At 45.4% G+C, this 15,711-nt stretch overlaps 1 protein-coding gene across 3 annotated transcripts in view; it reads right to left on the bottom strand.

Moving 5' to 3' along the window:
* Positions 1-15,711, bottom strand: part of LOC124787841 (chitooligosaccharidolytic beta-N-acetylglucosaminidase) — a 218,769-nt gene that overhangs the window by 19,697 nt on the left and 183,361 nt on the right. For all 3 annotated transcript variants that reach the window (XM_047254788.1, XM_047254787.1, XM_047254786.1), the window contains exon 3: positions 15,240-15,663. In XM_047254788.1, the coding sequence (XP_047110744.1) occupies positions 15,240-15,663 (424 nt within the window). The remainder of the gene's footprint in view (positions 1-15,239; positions 15,664-15,711) is intronic.

Genomic DNA, 15,711 nt, shown 5'->3' on the forward strand with positions numbered 1-15,711 from the left:
TGAAAATCTATCTTATTAGTACAGAAGACCAGTGAGTATACAGAAGAGAAATTATATGATTCATTCCTGCCATTGTGCTTTGTACTTCAAAACTATTCCAGTACCGCTAAACACATGGTCCAGCAGTGTAACTATATGGAATAAAGATGACATTTTTCATGACAACAATATGAAGAAATACTTCCGTATGCAGTTGTGACCAGGGTAGTAGATATCCCATGTGTAGTGAAGCAGTTTACATAATTCAATAAAGGCAAGTGTTCTGGTCCAGATTGTACACCAGTTGGGTTCCTTTCATAGTATACTGACACAATACCTCCACACTTAGCAATCATATACAGCCATTCGCTTGTCAAAAGATCCACATCTAAAGATGGTAAAGTTGCATAGTCGCACCAAAATGTAAGGGAAATAGGAATAATACACTGAATTATAGATCCACATCAGTGATGTCAGTTTACAGTAGGATTTTGGAACATATATTGTGTTCCATCATTATGAATTACCTCAGAGAAAAGAAAATATTGACACAGTCAACACAGATTCAGAAAATGTTGTTCTTGGAAACACAGATCTGTGTCTATGAAGTAACATCTTAGTTGTGCAACTGGATTCATGATCTACTGTCAGAAAAGTCACAGTTTGTAGTAACTAATGGCAAACCACTGAGTAAAACAAAAATAATGTAGGATTCCCTAAGGAATTGTTATAGGCACTTTGCTGTTCTAATCTATATAAATGATTTAGGAGACATCTGAGCAGGACTGTTGCATTGCTTGCAAATTAAGGTCTTACTTGCTATCTAGTAAAGTCATCAGAAGATCAAAAAGAAATGCAGAATGATTTAGATAAGACATCTGTATTGTATGAAAAGTGGCAATTGACTCTAATGGAAAGTGTGAAGTCTTTCACATGAGCACTAAAAGAAAGCTGTTAAATTTTGGCTACACAATAAATCACACAAATCTAAAGGCTGTCAATTCAACTAAATGCCTATGTATTACAGCTGTGAACAACTTAAATTGGAATGATCACACAGAAAATGTTGTGAGGAGGAATAGCCAAAGACTGTTTTTTGGCAAAATGCTTAGAAGATGCAGCAGGTCTACTAAAGGAACTGTGTACGCTATGCTTGTCCATCCTCTTCTGGAATACTGCTGCATGGTATGGGATCTGTACCAGATAGTACTGGTGGAGGACATAAAAAAAATTCAAGTAAGAGCAGCCTTTTCCTGTTATCACAAAATGGCGGGGGGGAGGGGGGGCAATGTCATGATACTTGAGTTAGGGTGGCAAGCTTGCTTTTTTGTTGATGCCTCCTTAGGTAGGGAGAAATGATCATTGTAATAAAATATGAGAAATTAGAGCTCACACAGAAAGGTGTAAGTGTTCGTTTATCCTGCACGCTATTCGAGAATGGGATGGTAGAGAAATAGTCAATGTGGTTCAGTGAACCCTCTGCCAAGCACTTAAGAGTGAATTGTAGAGTAGAAATGTAAATGAATAATTGTACACGCTTTATCAGCAACTTTTCTATCTAACCTGAGGATATGTAAGGTATGTATGTTAATATAATACGAAACAGATTTGTGTCTTTTTGATGTAATATCAATAATAAAACGTTTCACATATTTTCCTTAAAGATTCTAAGGGTAAATAAACTAAGTGCCATACATCATCAAATTGTATCCTTCACTGCAGTAACTATAATGAGTTAGTGGACATAATATAGTGCTGTGTGGGGTAGCCGTGCAGTCTAAGGCACCGTGTCATGGTTCGCGTGGCTCCACCCATCGGAGGTTCGAGTCTTCCCTTGGGCATGGGTGTGTGTGCTGTCCTTAGCATAAGTTAGTTTAAGTTAGATAGTAGTGTGTAAGCTTAGGGATTGATGACCTCAGCAGTTTGGACCCATAGTATGTACCACCAATTTCCAATTTTTTCCATAATATAGCATAGAAGTCAATTTAAAGGCTTTCTAAATACATCAAAACCTCAATGATTTAAATTGCAAGTTTTAATAAAGTAATTTACGTTTTTAGTCCTGTCTCAGAAAACTGGATGTAATGGGTATGATCCACATTAATTCTGAACTCTATACTGGTGAGTACTGTATCTAACACAGCAAATGACTGTGACCAAATGTACATTGTTCACTACACATGCATGCAGTGCTGAATATAAGGGAATCAGGCAAGCAGTATGCCATTAAGCAGTGATCTGTGGATTTGCATCCGAGAGGTACAGTATTTTCAGGTGGATGTGACAGTGGAGTGCCACAGGTAGTGTTCTGAACCAGCAGTCACCAAGTTAGGAGAAAGGTGTTTGAATGTATTATAACTTGGAATGAATGTGTGTAACTTTAACACAATAGTAGTCATTCAGCACCCTGACATGCACAAACACTTTAACAGTTCATTGGGCTTACTGGATGAATTTAATACTTTGTACATCAATCCCATCAACTGACAGAATGCAAAAAATTCAGTTGACTGCCAATCCTGTCATTTGATGGGGTATGATTTCTATTGCTTTTCAGTACAAAATGACACTTATTGATGAGATCGGTTCATCTTCATTGTTGGCAAGTCCTCTCTAAGAAATGGCAAGGTTTATGTAATTGGCAGTGAAAGTGTTAAGTTTCATCCATATAAACTGCAGGTGATTCAAGACCTGAGAGACAGTGCTAGGCAAAAGACTTTCCCACTGCACTGAAATTCTTGCAATGGTTACTGTTTCCCCATCAACTGCTGACATCCGATAAGGCAAACTATTGTGTGACTGGCAATCTTAATAAGCAAAACCTGCAGTACTGGTGTCAGGAATATCCATGCATGACGTTTATGTGAAAAGCCCCCATGTGACTCCAAAAGTTGTGGTATTGTGTGTGTCATTGGCACATGAGTGATTCTTAGTCACTGTTTAGCTTGAGGATGATTCCCTACTGTGGTAATGTGACATGGCCATCTCTTTCCCCAGATTTGACAGCTCCAGATTACTTCATTTGCAGTTATGTGAAGAAATTAAGTGTCATTGTGGACGATACATCAAGTATGTCATGGAATCCTTCCTGCGACACCTACAGTACTGCATCCAGGTGAATGGGGGGGACAATGGAGGAAGTTATTTTCAAGGAGTAGTGGTTAGTGACAATATGTATTACATATTGTAGTAACTACCATTTTATGTACTGTTACATCTACATCTTCTCTCCACAAGCCACCTTTCAGTATGCAGTGGAGGTTATGCTTTTATTTCATAACCAGGGCTGGCATAAGGCCCAAGCAACGCAAGCAGTTACTTGGTGTTCCAAGCTGAGTGGAGTGCCAGAGATATCCCACTGCAAAATTTGCATACATGGTGTAATGTAATTAGTGACAGAAATTGACATGGGGGAATGAAATATTGTCCTAGTTAATATAAATGTACAGGGTGCCCAGGTTAAACATATAATGATATAAAATGTAATAACTAGAGATGTAACTGAGACATTTATTGGCAGTTTGCTTCTACGTTCATGATAACACAAAATATTTTCCATGTCTGCTTGTGGCACTTGGTACCAAGTGTACAGATGTGTAACTGCTTTGTTTATGTAAACACATGTCAGTAGCCACATGGACTTCATGGCAGAATGTGTTATGTGCACTTTCACTCATGAAGCTAAAGTCTGTTGCACTGGTACAACATTGTTTTCAGCATGAGTATAGACTGCAACTGACTTATGATGATCCCATTTACGTATCAATCAAGAAATGGGACAAGCAGCTCTGGGAATGAGTGTCTATTTTTGTCAGGCCACCATGCCAAGCCTGCAATTCTAGTGGCACTGCTGAATTAATTCACATTTACAGTTAGCTTATTCAGGCATACAAACTGCAGTGTTGTCACAAAATCAAGGCTGAGGACAGGCCACAGTGGAAAGCATTTGAAGTGACAATTCTGGGAAAAATAGACGAAAATGAGGCATTCCTAAATTTGGGCTATTTTTTGGATGACGATTCATATCAGCCTCCAAGTACAGTAAACTTCCCACTTCCCACATGGTTAACACACAAAATTGCCACATATGGGGATCTCAAACACCCCCGTCCCCACATAGTGAGAATGCAAATGTGACTCTCCAAAAGTCAATGTGTGTGGTGTGGATTGTTGAAGGACAGGGTTATAGCCCCTTTCTTCTTTGCAGAGCCTGCAGTTAATGCAACAGTGTACATAGACACATTGCACTGCATCCAGTGCCACAACTTCCTCATAACATGAGGTCTCAAAAAGATTGCACACAATGCTACTTTGAGAACAAATTGTGAAGGATTTCCTGGATCGTGAGTTCCCAGATTGGTGGATTGGGAGAGGTAATTCATTGACTACATGGCCCCCTAAAAGCCCAGACATTATACCACTTGATTTTTTTGGTGTGGGTGTTTATCAAGAACAAGTGCACCAGACACTAGCACTAGTTTGTGATCTGCGTCATCACTTTCGAGCAACTATTGCAACTGTTACACCAGCAATGCTGCAAAACACTGAGAGAAGTGGAATACAGATTAGTTGCCTGTTACACCACTAATGGTGTGTATGTCGAGGTGTATTATGTGTGTAAAGAAAACATTTTTTTCTATACCTGTAGAAACATACTGTCAACAAATTTCGTCTTAAGTTACTACACTTAATATTATATGTTAACCTTGCCACCCTGTATTTCAAATGTAAACATATCAGGTAAGTCTGTGTGCAACAGAGCTCTAATTTATCTAAAGGACTATTTTAAAACTAGAAATACAACAGTACTTCAGCACATCACACGTTACAATCTTATTGTACACTCACAGCTGCTGAAGAAGGAGTTCTACCTATCATCACCACTTCTGGAGGCAATACTGCACTTTTCCCACAGTGAGTTACAAATCTTCAAACACCCCTGGATTATCTCGGGACTTAACCAGTTCATGAACCTTATCAATAGGTGTGATACATACTCCACTTTTTGAAAGGACCACAGAAAAATCCAGAGCACTGACAAGTGATCTTCGTGGCCAAGTTACAGGCCCCACAGCGTCTATCCATCTTAGTCCACACTGGTTTGTTAGATGATGTACCAGCAGTAAAATGTGCCTGGGACCCTGTACAATGTTCTCAATAAATTGTAACCTTTCGTCCTGGTCATAACAGAGTTCTTTTTGTTTGTTCTGTTTTGTTTTAGGGTGAAAAAAACAACTGGGGTCATATGTTCCCAAGTCAAAACTATAGAACACAAATACAGAGACGAAAGAAACGACTATATGTCAGTCCCAATGGACAGAATAGGAGACAGCTAAACAAGACGTGGAAAAAGGACTAAAAAAACAGCATACAAAAATGGAGGTCCAAAACTAAAAATTAAATGACCTTTGCCATATTGCTTCGGCAGATGAAAAAGTAAAACGCGGTCGACAGCTCACGCATCATTCGCTAAAACGGCTGATAAATCAGATAGCAAACCCAAGCTGGAAAAATTGGTAAAAAAAGGGGCATTCCAGCTGGAAGTGGTGGACAGTTAAAACTTGGGCGCAATGCATACAAAGTGGTGGGGCAGTGCCACTGAGCAAATGACAATGGCTAAAAAGGCAGTGCCCAATACGCATCTGAGTTAAAATAATCTTCTCCCAGTGGGAGGGCCAAGAGGAGGTCATCCAAGGTGCCAGGAGAGGCTTAATAAACTAAAGCTTATTCCTGTGAAGGAAGGAACATTGGTGATGACAAAGTGACACCACCTCCTGACAGACGGCAATGCAGAGATGATTGGAGGGAATAGAGGTACTCGCGGTCTGAGGTACGAGGACTGGAGCCTTGGCAGCAGTGTCAGCAGCCTCGTTTCCTGGCAGACCGACATGACCAGGGACTCACACAAACATGACATTGGCTCCACCAAGAGTGAGCAAGTGACAGCTTTCCTGGACCCGCTGCACTAAGGGATGAGCAGTGCACAGCACACAAAGACTTTGGAGGGCGCAGAATGAGTCTGAGCAGAGGACACAATTGGGACGGCTGTGTCGCGGGATGTACTCTGTGGCCTGATGCAAGGTGAAAAGCTTGGCTGTAAATACGGAGGAGTGTGTCGGAAGCCGATATCAAAAGACACGGGTGCTAATGATGAAGGCACATCTGACTCCACAGTCAGTCCGAGAGCCATCAATGTATACAAGGGTACTATCGCTAAGTTCCATGCTAAGGTCATGAAACTGAAGGCGATAGACCGAGGTTGGAGTAGTATCTTTAGGAAGTGAATGAAGGCCAAGGTTAACAAAGGGCGCTTCACGAAGCCAAGGTGGTGAAGGGTTCACACCCACTGGAAAAGGTGGTGCATGAAGTTAAGCCGCCATAGCAAGTGGCGAAAGCGGACTCCAGGAGGTAACAGAGAAGAGGGACGAGCCCCATACTGACTATCTAAGGAATCATCAAAGAAGGAGGCATAGGAGAGGTGGCCATGCATGGCAGACAAACGGCATTCATATCTGCTGAGGAGAAAGCCACTGTGGTAGTTCAGCAGCTCAACTGGGCTGGTGTAAAAGGCACCCGTGGCCAAATGGATGTCATGATGTTGGATAGTGTTGAGACAGCGTAAAAGAGATCAGCTTGCAGATGCATAAACAATGCACACATGGTCGAGTTTAGAACGGACAAGGGACCAGTACAAATGGAGGAGGGTGGATCGATTGGCACCCCAAGAAGTACCATTGAGGACACAGAGGACATTGAGGGATGGCGTACAGCAGGCTGCCAGGTGAGAGACGTGGGAGGACCAAGAGAGTTTCCTATCGAGCATGAGCCCCAGTAATTTCACAGTGTCAACGAATGGAAGGGTAACAGGCCCAAGGTATAGAGATGGTGGGAGAAACCATTTGCGCCACCAGAAATTAATACAGAAGGTTTTGTCAGTGGAAAAGCGAAAGCCATTGGCGATGCTGCAGGAGTGAAAACGATCAAGGCAGCGCTGAAGACGCCGCTCAGTGAGACATGTCCGTGGAGAACTGCAATAAATGGCAAAATCATCGACAAATATGGAGCCAGAAACGCCCGGTGGGAGACAGGCCATTATTGGGTTAACGGCGACAGCAAAGAGGATGACACTCAGGACAGAACCCTGAGGCACATCATTTTCCTGAATAAAGGTGTTCGACAGGGCAGAACCCACACGCACTCTTTTAAGACTGCCCGAAGAAAACAGGGCATGTGCCCACGGAAGCCCCACGTGTAAAGAGTACAAAGGATACCTGTTTTCCAGCAAGTGTCATAAGCCTTCTCCAAATCGCAAAACACGGCCACAGTCTGGGATTTCCGCAGGAAACCATTCATGACATGGGTGGAGATGGTCAACTGCAGAACGCCGCACTTGAAATCCACTTTGTGCATTTGTGAGTAAATGGCGAGACTCGAGCCACCACACCAGCCGGGCATGAATCATATGTTCCATCACCTTGCAAACGCAGCTGGTAAGAGAGATGGGGCGGTAGCTAGAAGGAAGGTTTTTGTCCTTACTGGACTTAGGTATGGGTATGACGGTGGCTTCACGCCAGCATCCAGGAAATGTGCCCTCAGTCCAGATGCAGCTGTATGTGTTAAGCAGAAAGTGTTTGCCCGCATGAGAGAGGCGCTACAGCATCCGGATGTGGATAGCATCTGACCTTGCGATGGAGGACTGGGATGAACTGAGAGCATGATCTAGCTCCCTCATAGTGATGATGGCATTGTAGCACTCACGATTCGGAGAAGAGAAGGGAATCGCCCGAGCCTCCTTCACTCCTTTTTGATGGATGAAACCAGGGTGGTGGGGGAAAGAGCTCGAAACTTCCGCAAAATGGCTGCCCAAGGTGCTGGAGATAGCAACAGGATCCACAATGACATCGGCACCTACTGTCAGGCCAGAAATGGGGGAATGGATCTTGGTTCCAGAGAGCCATTGGACGTTGGCCCACACGACGGAGGAAGGTGTGGAACTGTTAAAAGAACTAGTGAATAAAATCAAACTAGCTCTTTTGCTATGCCAAAGAACTCAACGACACTTTGCATGCATCTGTTGATAATGAATGCAGTTTTCCAGCTTAGGATGGTGGTTAAAAACGTGCAGAGCACGTCTCCATGCACAAATTGCGTCGTGGCATGCTTCAGTCAACCAAGGGGTAGGGACTGGGACACAACGTGGTAAAGAGGAAGTGTGAGGAATGGAACGTTCTGCAGCAGTAAGGATATCTTTGGTGAGATAATCCACCTGGTCGTAACAGCTGAGGAAATCTTGTTCTACGAAGGTCGCCAGGGAGGAGTAAAGCTGCCAGTCAGCCTCAGTAAGCTGCCGTTTGGGCATGCATGTGGATGGGGTAGGAGTCAGCAGACGGAGAGCACACGGAAATGGTCGCTCAAGTAGGCGTCAGAAAGAACGGACCACTCCAGGCGATGGGCAAGCTGGGCAGTGAAAAAGGATAGGTCCAAATGGGAATAGGTGTGCGAGGAGTCAGAAACGAATGTGGGTGCTCCAGTGTTAAGGCAGAAAAGGTTGAGTTGGTCAAGAATGTCAGCCAAGAGGGCACCTCTCTGGCAGGCCCTGGGAGAACCCCAAAGGGGATGATGCGCATTAAAGTCACCGAGTAGCAAAAATGGTGAAGGTAGCTGCCCAATAAGCTGGAAGAAGTCAGCCCTCGTGACATCGAAGGACGGAAATACATAAATGGTACAGAGTGAGAAAGTCAGGTGAGGAAGGAAAAGGCGAACAGCAACAGCTTGAAGATGGGTAGTCAGGGAGATGGGTTGACTATGAAGGTCATCACATATGAGCAGCGTAACATCCCCATGAGATGGGATACAGACCTCAGGGTGAAGGTCAAAACGAATTGGTAAGCAATGTGAAAGCTCAAAGCGGTCTTGAGGGTGCAGTTTCGTTTCCTGAAGGCAGATTCCAAGTGGATGTTGGAATGCTAGAAGCAGCCATAAATCCTCGTGGGAGTGAAGGCCGCAAACGTTCCATTGGAGGACAGTCATGAGGAGGAAGAGATATATGGGTGTCAACTTGGTGGCGGCCAAGGGATAGCTGGTGAAGAGTCGCTACTACAGGGCACAGAATCAGGAGGATCCTGCTCCATGGGGTCCACAGAAGCATCAGTGTGCTTGTGTGGTTGGTCTGCGGAGTCCAACGTTGAAAAACGGTTGGTGGAGCGCACCAGTGAGACAGAGGCCGTCCGGGCTAAGTGACCACATGGTGACACCATCATGCAGGATCTTCGAGTTGGTGAAGGAAAAGACCGTATGTCTTTAGCAGGCTTCTTCAAGCCCTTCTGGTTAGAGGAAGACTTGGGTGTTGTTTGGCTGGAGAAAGTCTTCGCTGCAGGAGTACTCCTTCTGTCCTTTCCTGCCTGTCGGTTGTGTAGTGGGTAGCTTTGCCCCTTTCGACGAGAGTTTAACAGTTTGTTGCACAGCGGGACGGGGACGGGGAGGGGGGGGGGGGGGGGGCGATGCTACCTTGACACCGTCTGACTTCACAACCTGAGAGCCAAATTTGAGGCCGCATGTCTGCGTGACCATTTCCTTCATGGACCGAGGGGTCACAAGAACTGAACTATAGGTGCCAGACTGGAGAACACAGGGTCTGCGACTAGCCAGTAACTTGCAAGTTACTGTGTAAGGCACTTTTTCCTTCACCTGAATCTCTTGAACAACCCGCTCATCTAGACACATGGGACAATCCCGGGAGAAGGCGGCATGGCCGCCATTGAAGTTGATACAGCGGGGAGGAGGAGGCGGACATTCGCCCTCGTGTGCATCCCTGCCACAGGTTACGCATGTGGCTGGGTGTCGACAAGATGTTTTAGTGTGATTGAACTGATAACACTGGTAGCAGCGCATCGTATTCAGAATGTACAGCCGGACTGTGATGATTTCGTAGCCTGCTTTAATATTTGACGGCAGCACCACCCTATCAAAGGTGAAAAATAGTGTGGGTGGGCACCAAGGAGGAATCGACCTTTTTCATTACATGATGGGCAGCAATGGCACCCTGATCAGAGAGGTAAGATTGTATTTCAGCCTCAGTTAGACCGTCAAGTAGCCTGGTGTAAATTACACCATGGGAAGAATTCAAAGTTCTATGTGCCTTGGCACGAATAGGGTAGCCATGGAGAAGTGAGGCAGCAAGTAGTTGCTGTGCTTGAGAGTCAGAAGCCGTCTCCAAAAGCAAAGTGCCATTCTGTAAACGAGAGCAAGATTTCACAGGGCCAGCAATGGCATCAACACCTATCTGAATAATAAATGGATTGACCGTGGTGAAGGATTGACCATCTTCAGTACGTGATACCACAAGGAATCGTGGAGCAGCGGGAAGGGTCTTCAAATGACTAGCCTCATTACATTTGCGTTTCGTCGACGTCGATGGAGAGGATGATTGACTCATCACTAGGAAATCCTCCACAATTGCCAGCGTCTCCGATGGCCCGCTCCTTCCAACTGGGGGCCCCCTTCACAAGGGGGTGCACCCGCCTTAGGTGATTGTTCATACCTCAGGTCACACCTCCTGAACCCCTGACAGGGTGGGCAATCTGGGAAGGTTACTGCTGAGGCAATCACCCCTCCCTGGGCCTGGCCTGTACCAGGGGGTACGTCCAAACCCTACCTGTCGATCCAGGGTTGGGAATTACGCGTTACCCAGTCACCTTTTAAGTGTCAGACGTGTGGACCGGCCTTAAGGAGCGCACAAGGAGGAAGAAGAAAAAAGAGGATCCTCAAACGCCTTAGTGGAGGAACGAGAGGAGAAGGGAAACAAAGAAAGGAAAAAGGAGTCAAAAACAAAGTTGAGACTGTTCGCAGATCAGCGACAGAATGCAGACCATTCCCAACAATACCCCAGACATGTTCCCCAAGGGAGGGAAAAAAGAATAGTAAGAGGATAGACATACAGCACGGAAGGGAAGAAGTGCTGCAAAGGCTGGGGCCCCGTGGTAGCCAAGCACGAACCTGCCAAAGAGTGGTGAGCCCCCTGGGGGATATTACAGAGTTCTAGGTAGTCCTGACAGAGAGCATTATGTTGCAGCTAAGTGAGTTCAAACGTGGGCAAATTGTTGGTGGTTCTTGTATGGTGGGTGCTTCCATAACCAATGTAGCCCAGGGGTATGGTGTTTCACGAGGCACTGTATTGAAGATTTATACCACTTGCAGGGAAAATGGCAAAACATCATCCACTAAGTCACAATGCAGACGAGATTGTTTTGTAGAGTGATATTAACAAATGGTCATTGAAGAAGACTGTGACGAAAAGTAAGAGGACAACAGCTGTAAAAGCCATTGCAGAAATTAATGCCACATTCATGAATTCTGTCAGCACCAAAACAACACAAAGGAAGCTCCTGAAGTAGGGAACTATAGGGCGATCTGGAATTCCAAAGCCATACGTCAGTAATGCAGATGACCAAAATGTAAGACATAGTACCAAAGCCAGTAAAACCTGTACTGTGGAGCAATAGAAGAAAGTAATTTGGGTGGATGGGCCTTGTTTCACATTGTTTCTAACTTTTGGGGTAGCTTATGTCTAGCATAAGCCATTCCAAACCTACAATGGACTGCTTGCTGCCTATAGTGAAACGCAATGGGGGTACTTTGACGATTTGGTCAGCTATATTGTGGTATTCCATGGGCTCCATGGTTACTCTACAAGGTTGCATTACTGTCAAGGACTATATGACCATTTTGCCTGATTAGGTCCATCAGATGGTACAATGTTTGATCTCCAATGGTGATATAGTGTTCCAAGACGACAGGGTTCCTCTTCACAAAGGCTGCATCGTCCAGGACTGGTTCTGTGAGACTAAGGATGAGCTGTAGCGTCTCCCCTTAACCACCAAAGTCATTATATTTCAGTATGATTGGGCCTTTCCGGTCTACTTTGGAGAGACCGGTGTGCGATCGCTATCCATCTCCATCATTGTCACCTAACGTGCCAGTATCTTGCAAGAAAAATGTTACAACATTCCATTGAAAACCATACAGAACTTGCATTTATCCTTTATGAGAGGACTGGAAACTGTTTTGAATGCCAATAGTTTTGCAACACCGTAGAAGGGATGGAAATGTGCTGTGTTTGTGGTGTTTCCATCCTGTTGTCCACGCCATGCGCATACCACATCCTTGGATGTAGCACAACTTTAATACATAGCACATTTTAATTGAAGCTAGAAGAGTACACTAAAAAAATTAACAATCACAGGAACTATGTTAAATAATAATGAACTATTTCTTCTTTGCCGTTTAGCACTGTAGTAGGATTAAGGAATTTACTTATGTTACAGATTACCACCTGAATAACCTTCTTCTGCAGATGCACCACTGCGAGAATTGCAAAACAGTGTCAGTGAGCTGGAAGGTACCGACAGGGATGTGGACCATGTCGACTCCAGTGCAATGGCCATCGGCACTAAGTTTGCAGGTTGAAGATCCATGGCATGGATGTGTCAATAATATTCCTCAGACCATAACGCTCCATCCTCTGGCCTGGACTCTTCCGAAGATTGTAGCAGAGTGTTTGGCTTAAGACACTTCGTCTATCATCTCAAAATTCCAACTGTCGTCAATCAGTGAACGTCCAGTTGCAGTATTGGCGTGAAAATTACAGCCTTCATCGTTGCACGAACCAAGCACCTGCCGTGGACATCGATACGCAGGGACATTCGCTGAACGGTCATTGAGGAGACACTGTTACTAACCTCTTGATTCGTCTGGATGGTCAGTTGCTCAACAGTTGCACGTCTATTCACCTGTACACATCTATGCAGCCAGTGTTCACCCTTGTCATCTAGGGCTCAGGGTGCACCACAGTTGCCTCAGAGTTGCCTTTGGATAGCGCCATTCTGCCATCCTCGGTATACTTTAAACACGACAGCACGCAAACAGTTTACCAACTTAGCCATTTTGAAATGCCTCCACCCTTGGACGTTAGATAAGTCCTCAGTTTCTGAATTATGATGATGACTGCGTTGCTTTCCTTGGTCCCCTCCCACGACACATCCCCCCACTGCTACTGCTGTCACCTGGTTGTTGCACATCGATCAGTTTACCAACTTAGCCATTTTGAAATGCCTCCACCCTTGGACGTTAGATAAGTCCTCAGTTTCGGAATTACGATGACGACTGCATTGCTTTCCTTGGCCCCCCGCTCCCCTGACACATCCCCCCACTGCTAATGCTGTCACCTGCCATTTGGGAATGGTTATTGCACGTCGAACAGTTTACCAACTTAGCCATTTTGAAATGCCTCCACCCTTGGACGGTAGATAAGTCCTCAATTCTGAATTATGATAACTGCATTGCTTTCTTTGGTCCCCTCCCCCGACACACGCCCCCACTGCTACTGCTGTCACCTGCCATATGGGAATGGTTGTTGCACGTCGAACAGTTTACCTACTTAGCCATTTTGAAATGCCTCCACCCTTGGACGTTTGGTATGTCCTCAGTTTCTGAATTACGATGATGACTGCATTGCTTTCCTCAGTCCCCTCCCCATCACATCCCCCCCCCCCCCCCCCCACTGCTACTGCTGTCACCTGACATATGGGAATGGTTGTTGCACGTTGTGGTGAGCGTACTGTAAGACCTTCAGTACACACACTATCGGATTATTTGACTTGTCGCTCTAACGAAGTAGGCGAGAGTCAGCAATACGTCTCGTGGTCTTATCGTGGCGTGTTTATCTTCTGCCGTTAGGTTAGACGATAGAAATGCCACTTGCACGCTTAGAGTAGCAGATTGACGGTGACCAACTTTAAACAGAACTTTATTAATTTTCACACACATTTATTAAAATTATAACAAGCATAAAAATTACTTAACTTGGTTCTGGAGGCTATTTACAATTGACAATCTGAAGTTCCTTTGGTATTGGTACGTTAATATTATTCTCACATATATCTCTGATCCTTGACAAATGTGTCTGTACATTTATCTTCCTGGCTATGTACAGGAATATGGTAATCTTATTAGGCGCAGACTGAAACTTGACTATAGACTGGTACAGACAAATGCGGACTGACTAATCGGAGGTCTGAACACTCGTTATAATACCTCGTGCGTTCATGTATCACTGCGCGAGTGTGATCAGCGAGGAGAAAAGGTTCTACATTAGCAGCAATCTCATTGGCTGCGTTACATATTAATACGTGGATCAGCAGAAGCAGAATTCGGTCCGTCTCTATGGCAGCGCCATCTGGTAGTGCGGAGACGGATGGGTGCTGCGCCTGCGCTGTTGTGCTTAGGCCGGCATTACACTATCAAATTTCTTTGTCAAAAATCGTTGTCCAATATCTTTGTCAAAGATATTTGATGGTGTAATAGGGAACTTTGTCAAATGTCATCCAATATTTGATCAAATCTAGGGCCTCGCTGTAGATCTGATCAAAGAAGTCGCTTGTCTTCTGTTCACTGCAATGTGACATGTTACCACATGGAGCACTAGTATCGCTGCATTCTGTCGTCTGTAGTGTTTTTATAAACATTGTGGGTAAATACAATTGGTGTGTGCCGACAACTACAAAATTAATAGAGATGTATGAAGCTGATGAGGTGCTTTACAACGTGAGGCGCGCTGAATACAAAAATAGATTATGAAGATTGGAGACCTGACCTAACCTAACCCAACCCTCTACTGTAGCAAGGAATCTGAGTGTTACAGTGAGACCGTCTTCTAGATGTAGCAGTTCTTAAGTGAATATTGTGCTTTGTGATATGAGGATACACTTCATTGAGCACATACAGAAATGTATGCTCATCCATTCTTAAGTAATTTATGTACGACTTGACGTCCTCCACTATAAGCTCACGTAACAAGTTTTGGTGAATGCATTTATCGTGCAATCGTAAAACCCATGGCTTCACCCAGGTATGTTTCCTTTTTTTCCCCCGCTTCTCTTCCGCATATGCACACAGTGCAATTGTAGTACATGCAACTGCTGCGGTTAATAACAAGTTGTGGTCAGCCATCTTGAACTTTGACGAAAAATATGATGACAGTGTAATATGTTTGTCAAATATATTTGACGTAATATTTGATCACATCTTTGATCAAATCTTTGACAAAGAAATTTGATAGTGTAATACCGGCCTTAGCGGGGCGCTCTCTAGTGGGAAAGTTGTGTACGCGCTGACTACGCGGAACTATGTACACAACACACGTTGACGCCGAACATAGGCGGTGGTCACAAGGTGACTGGGCCGCGTACAGTATGCGCACTTACCCTGCCAGCAGTGACTTCCGAGATGGAGAGGGAGTAGGCCTCCGAGGTGTCCGTGTGGAAGGAGCGCGTCTGCCCGTCGCTGACGGTGAGCGTGACGAAGAGGGAGCGTCGCTCGCCGGCGGACCGCTGCTTGGCGCTGGTGCGCGCCTTGCGCTCTACCTTCCTGTGGAAGATGCGTCCCGCCTCCTGCAGCAGCTGGCGCACTCCGGGCTGCAGGTCGCGGCCCGCCGCCTCCACGGACACGCTGTACGGGTTGAGCGCCAGCAGGCGGCCCGGCGTCCTCTGCAGGCCGCCGCGCGGCCGCGGCCACAGCGTCGCCCAGGGGTCGCACGCAAGCCGGCAAGCCCCCAGCGACTGCGCCTCGCCCTCACCGGCGGCTACCTTCTCGCATCGGCTCTCGCGGCACTCCCACGTCCACACCGGCCTGCAACATTTGTTTCTGCGCTCAGCCGGCATACTGTTAGCCACTGTA

The sequence above is a fragment of the Schistocerca piceifrons genome, chromosome 3, assembly GCF_021461385.2.
Source record: "Schistocerca piceifrons isolate TAMUIC-IGC-003096 chromosome 3, iqSchPice1.1, whole genome shotgun sequence".
NCBI classification, from domain to species: domain Eukaryota; kingdom Metazoa; phylum Arthropoda; class Insecta; order Orthoptera; family Acrididae; genus Schistocerca; species Schistocerca piceifrons.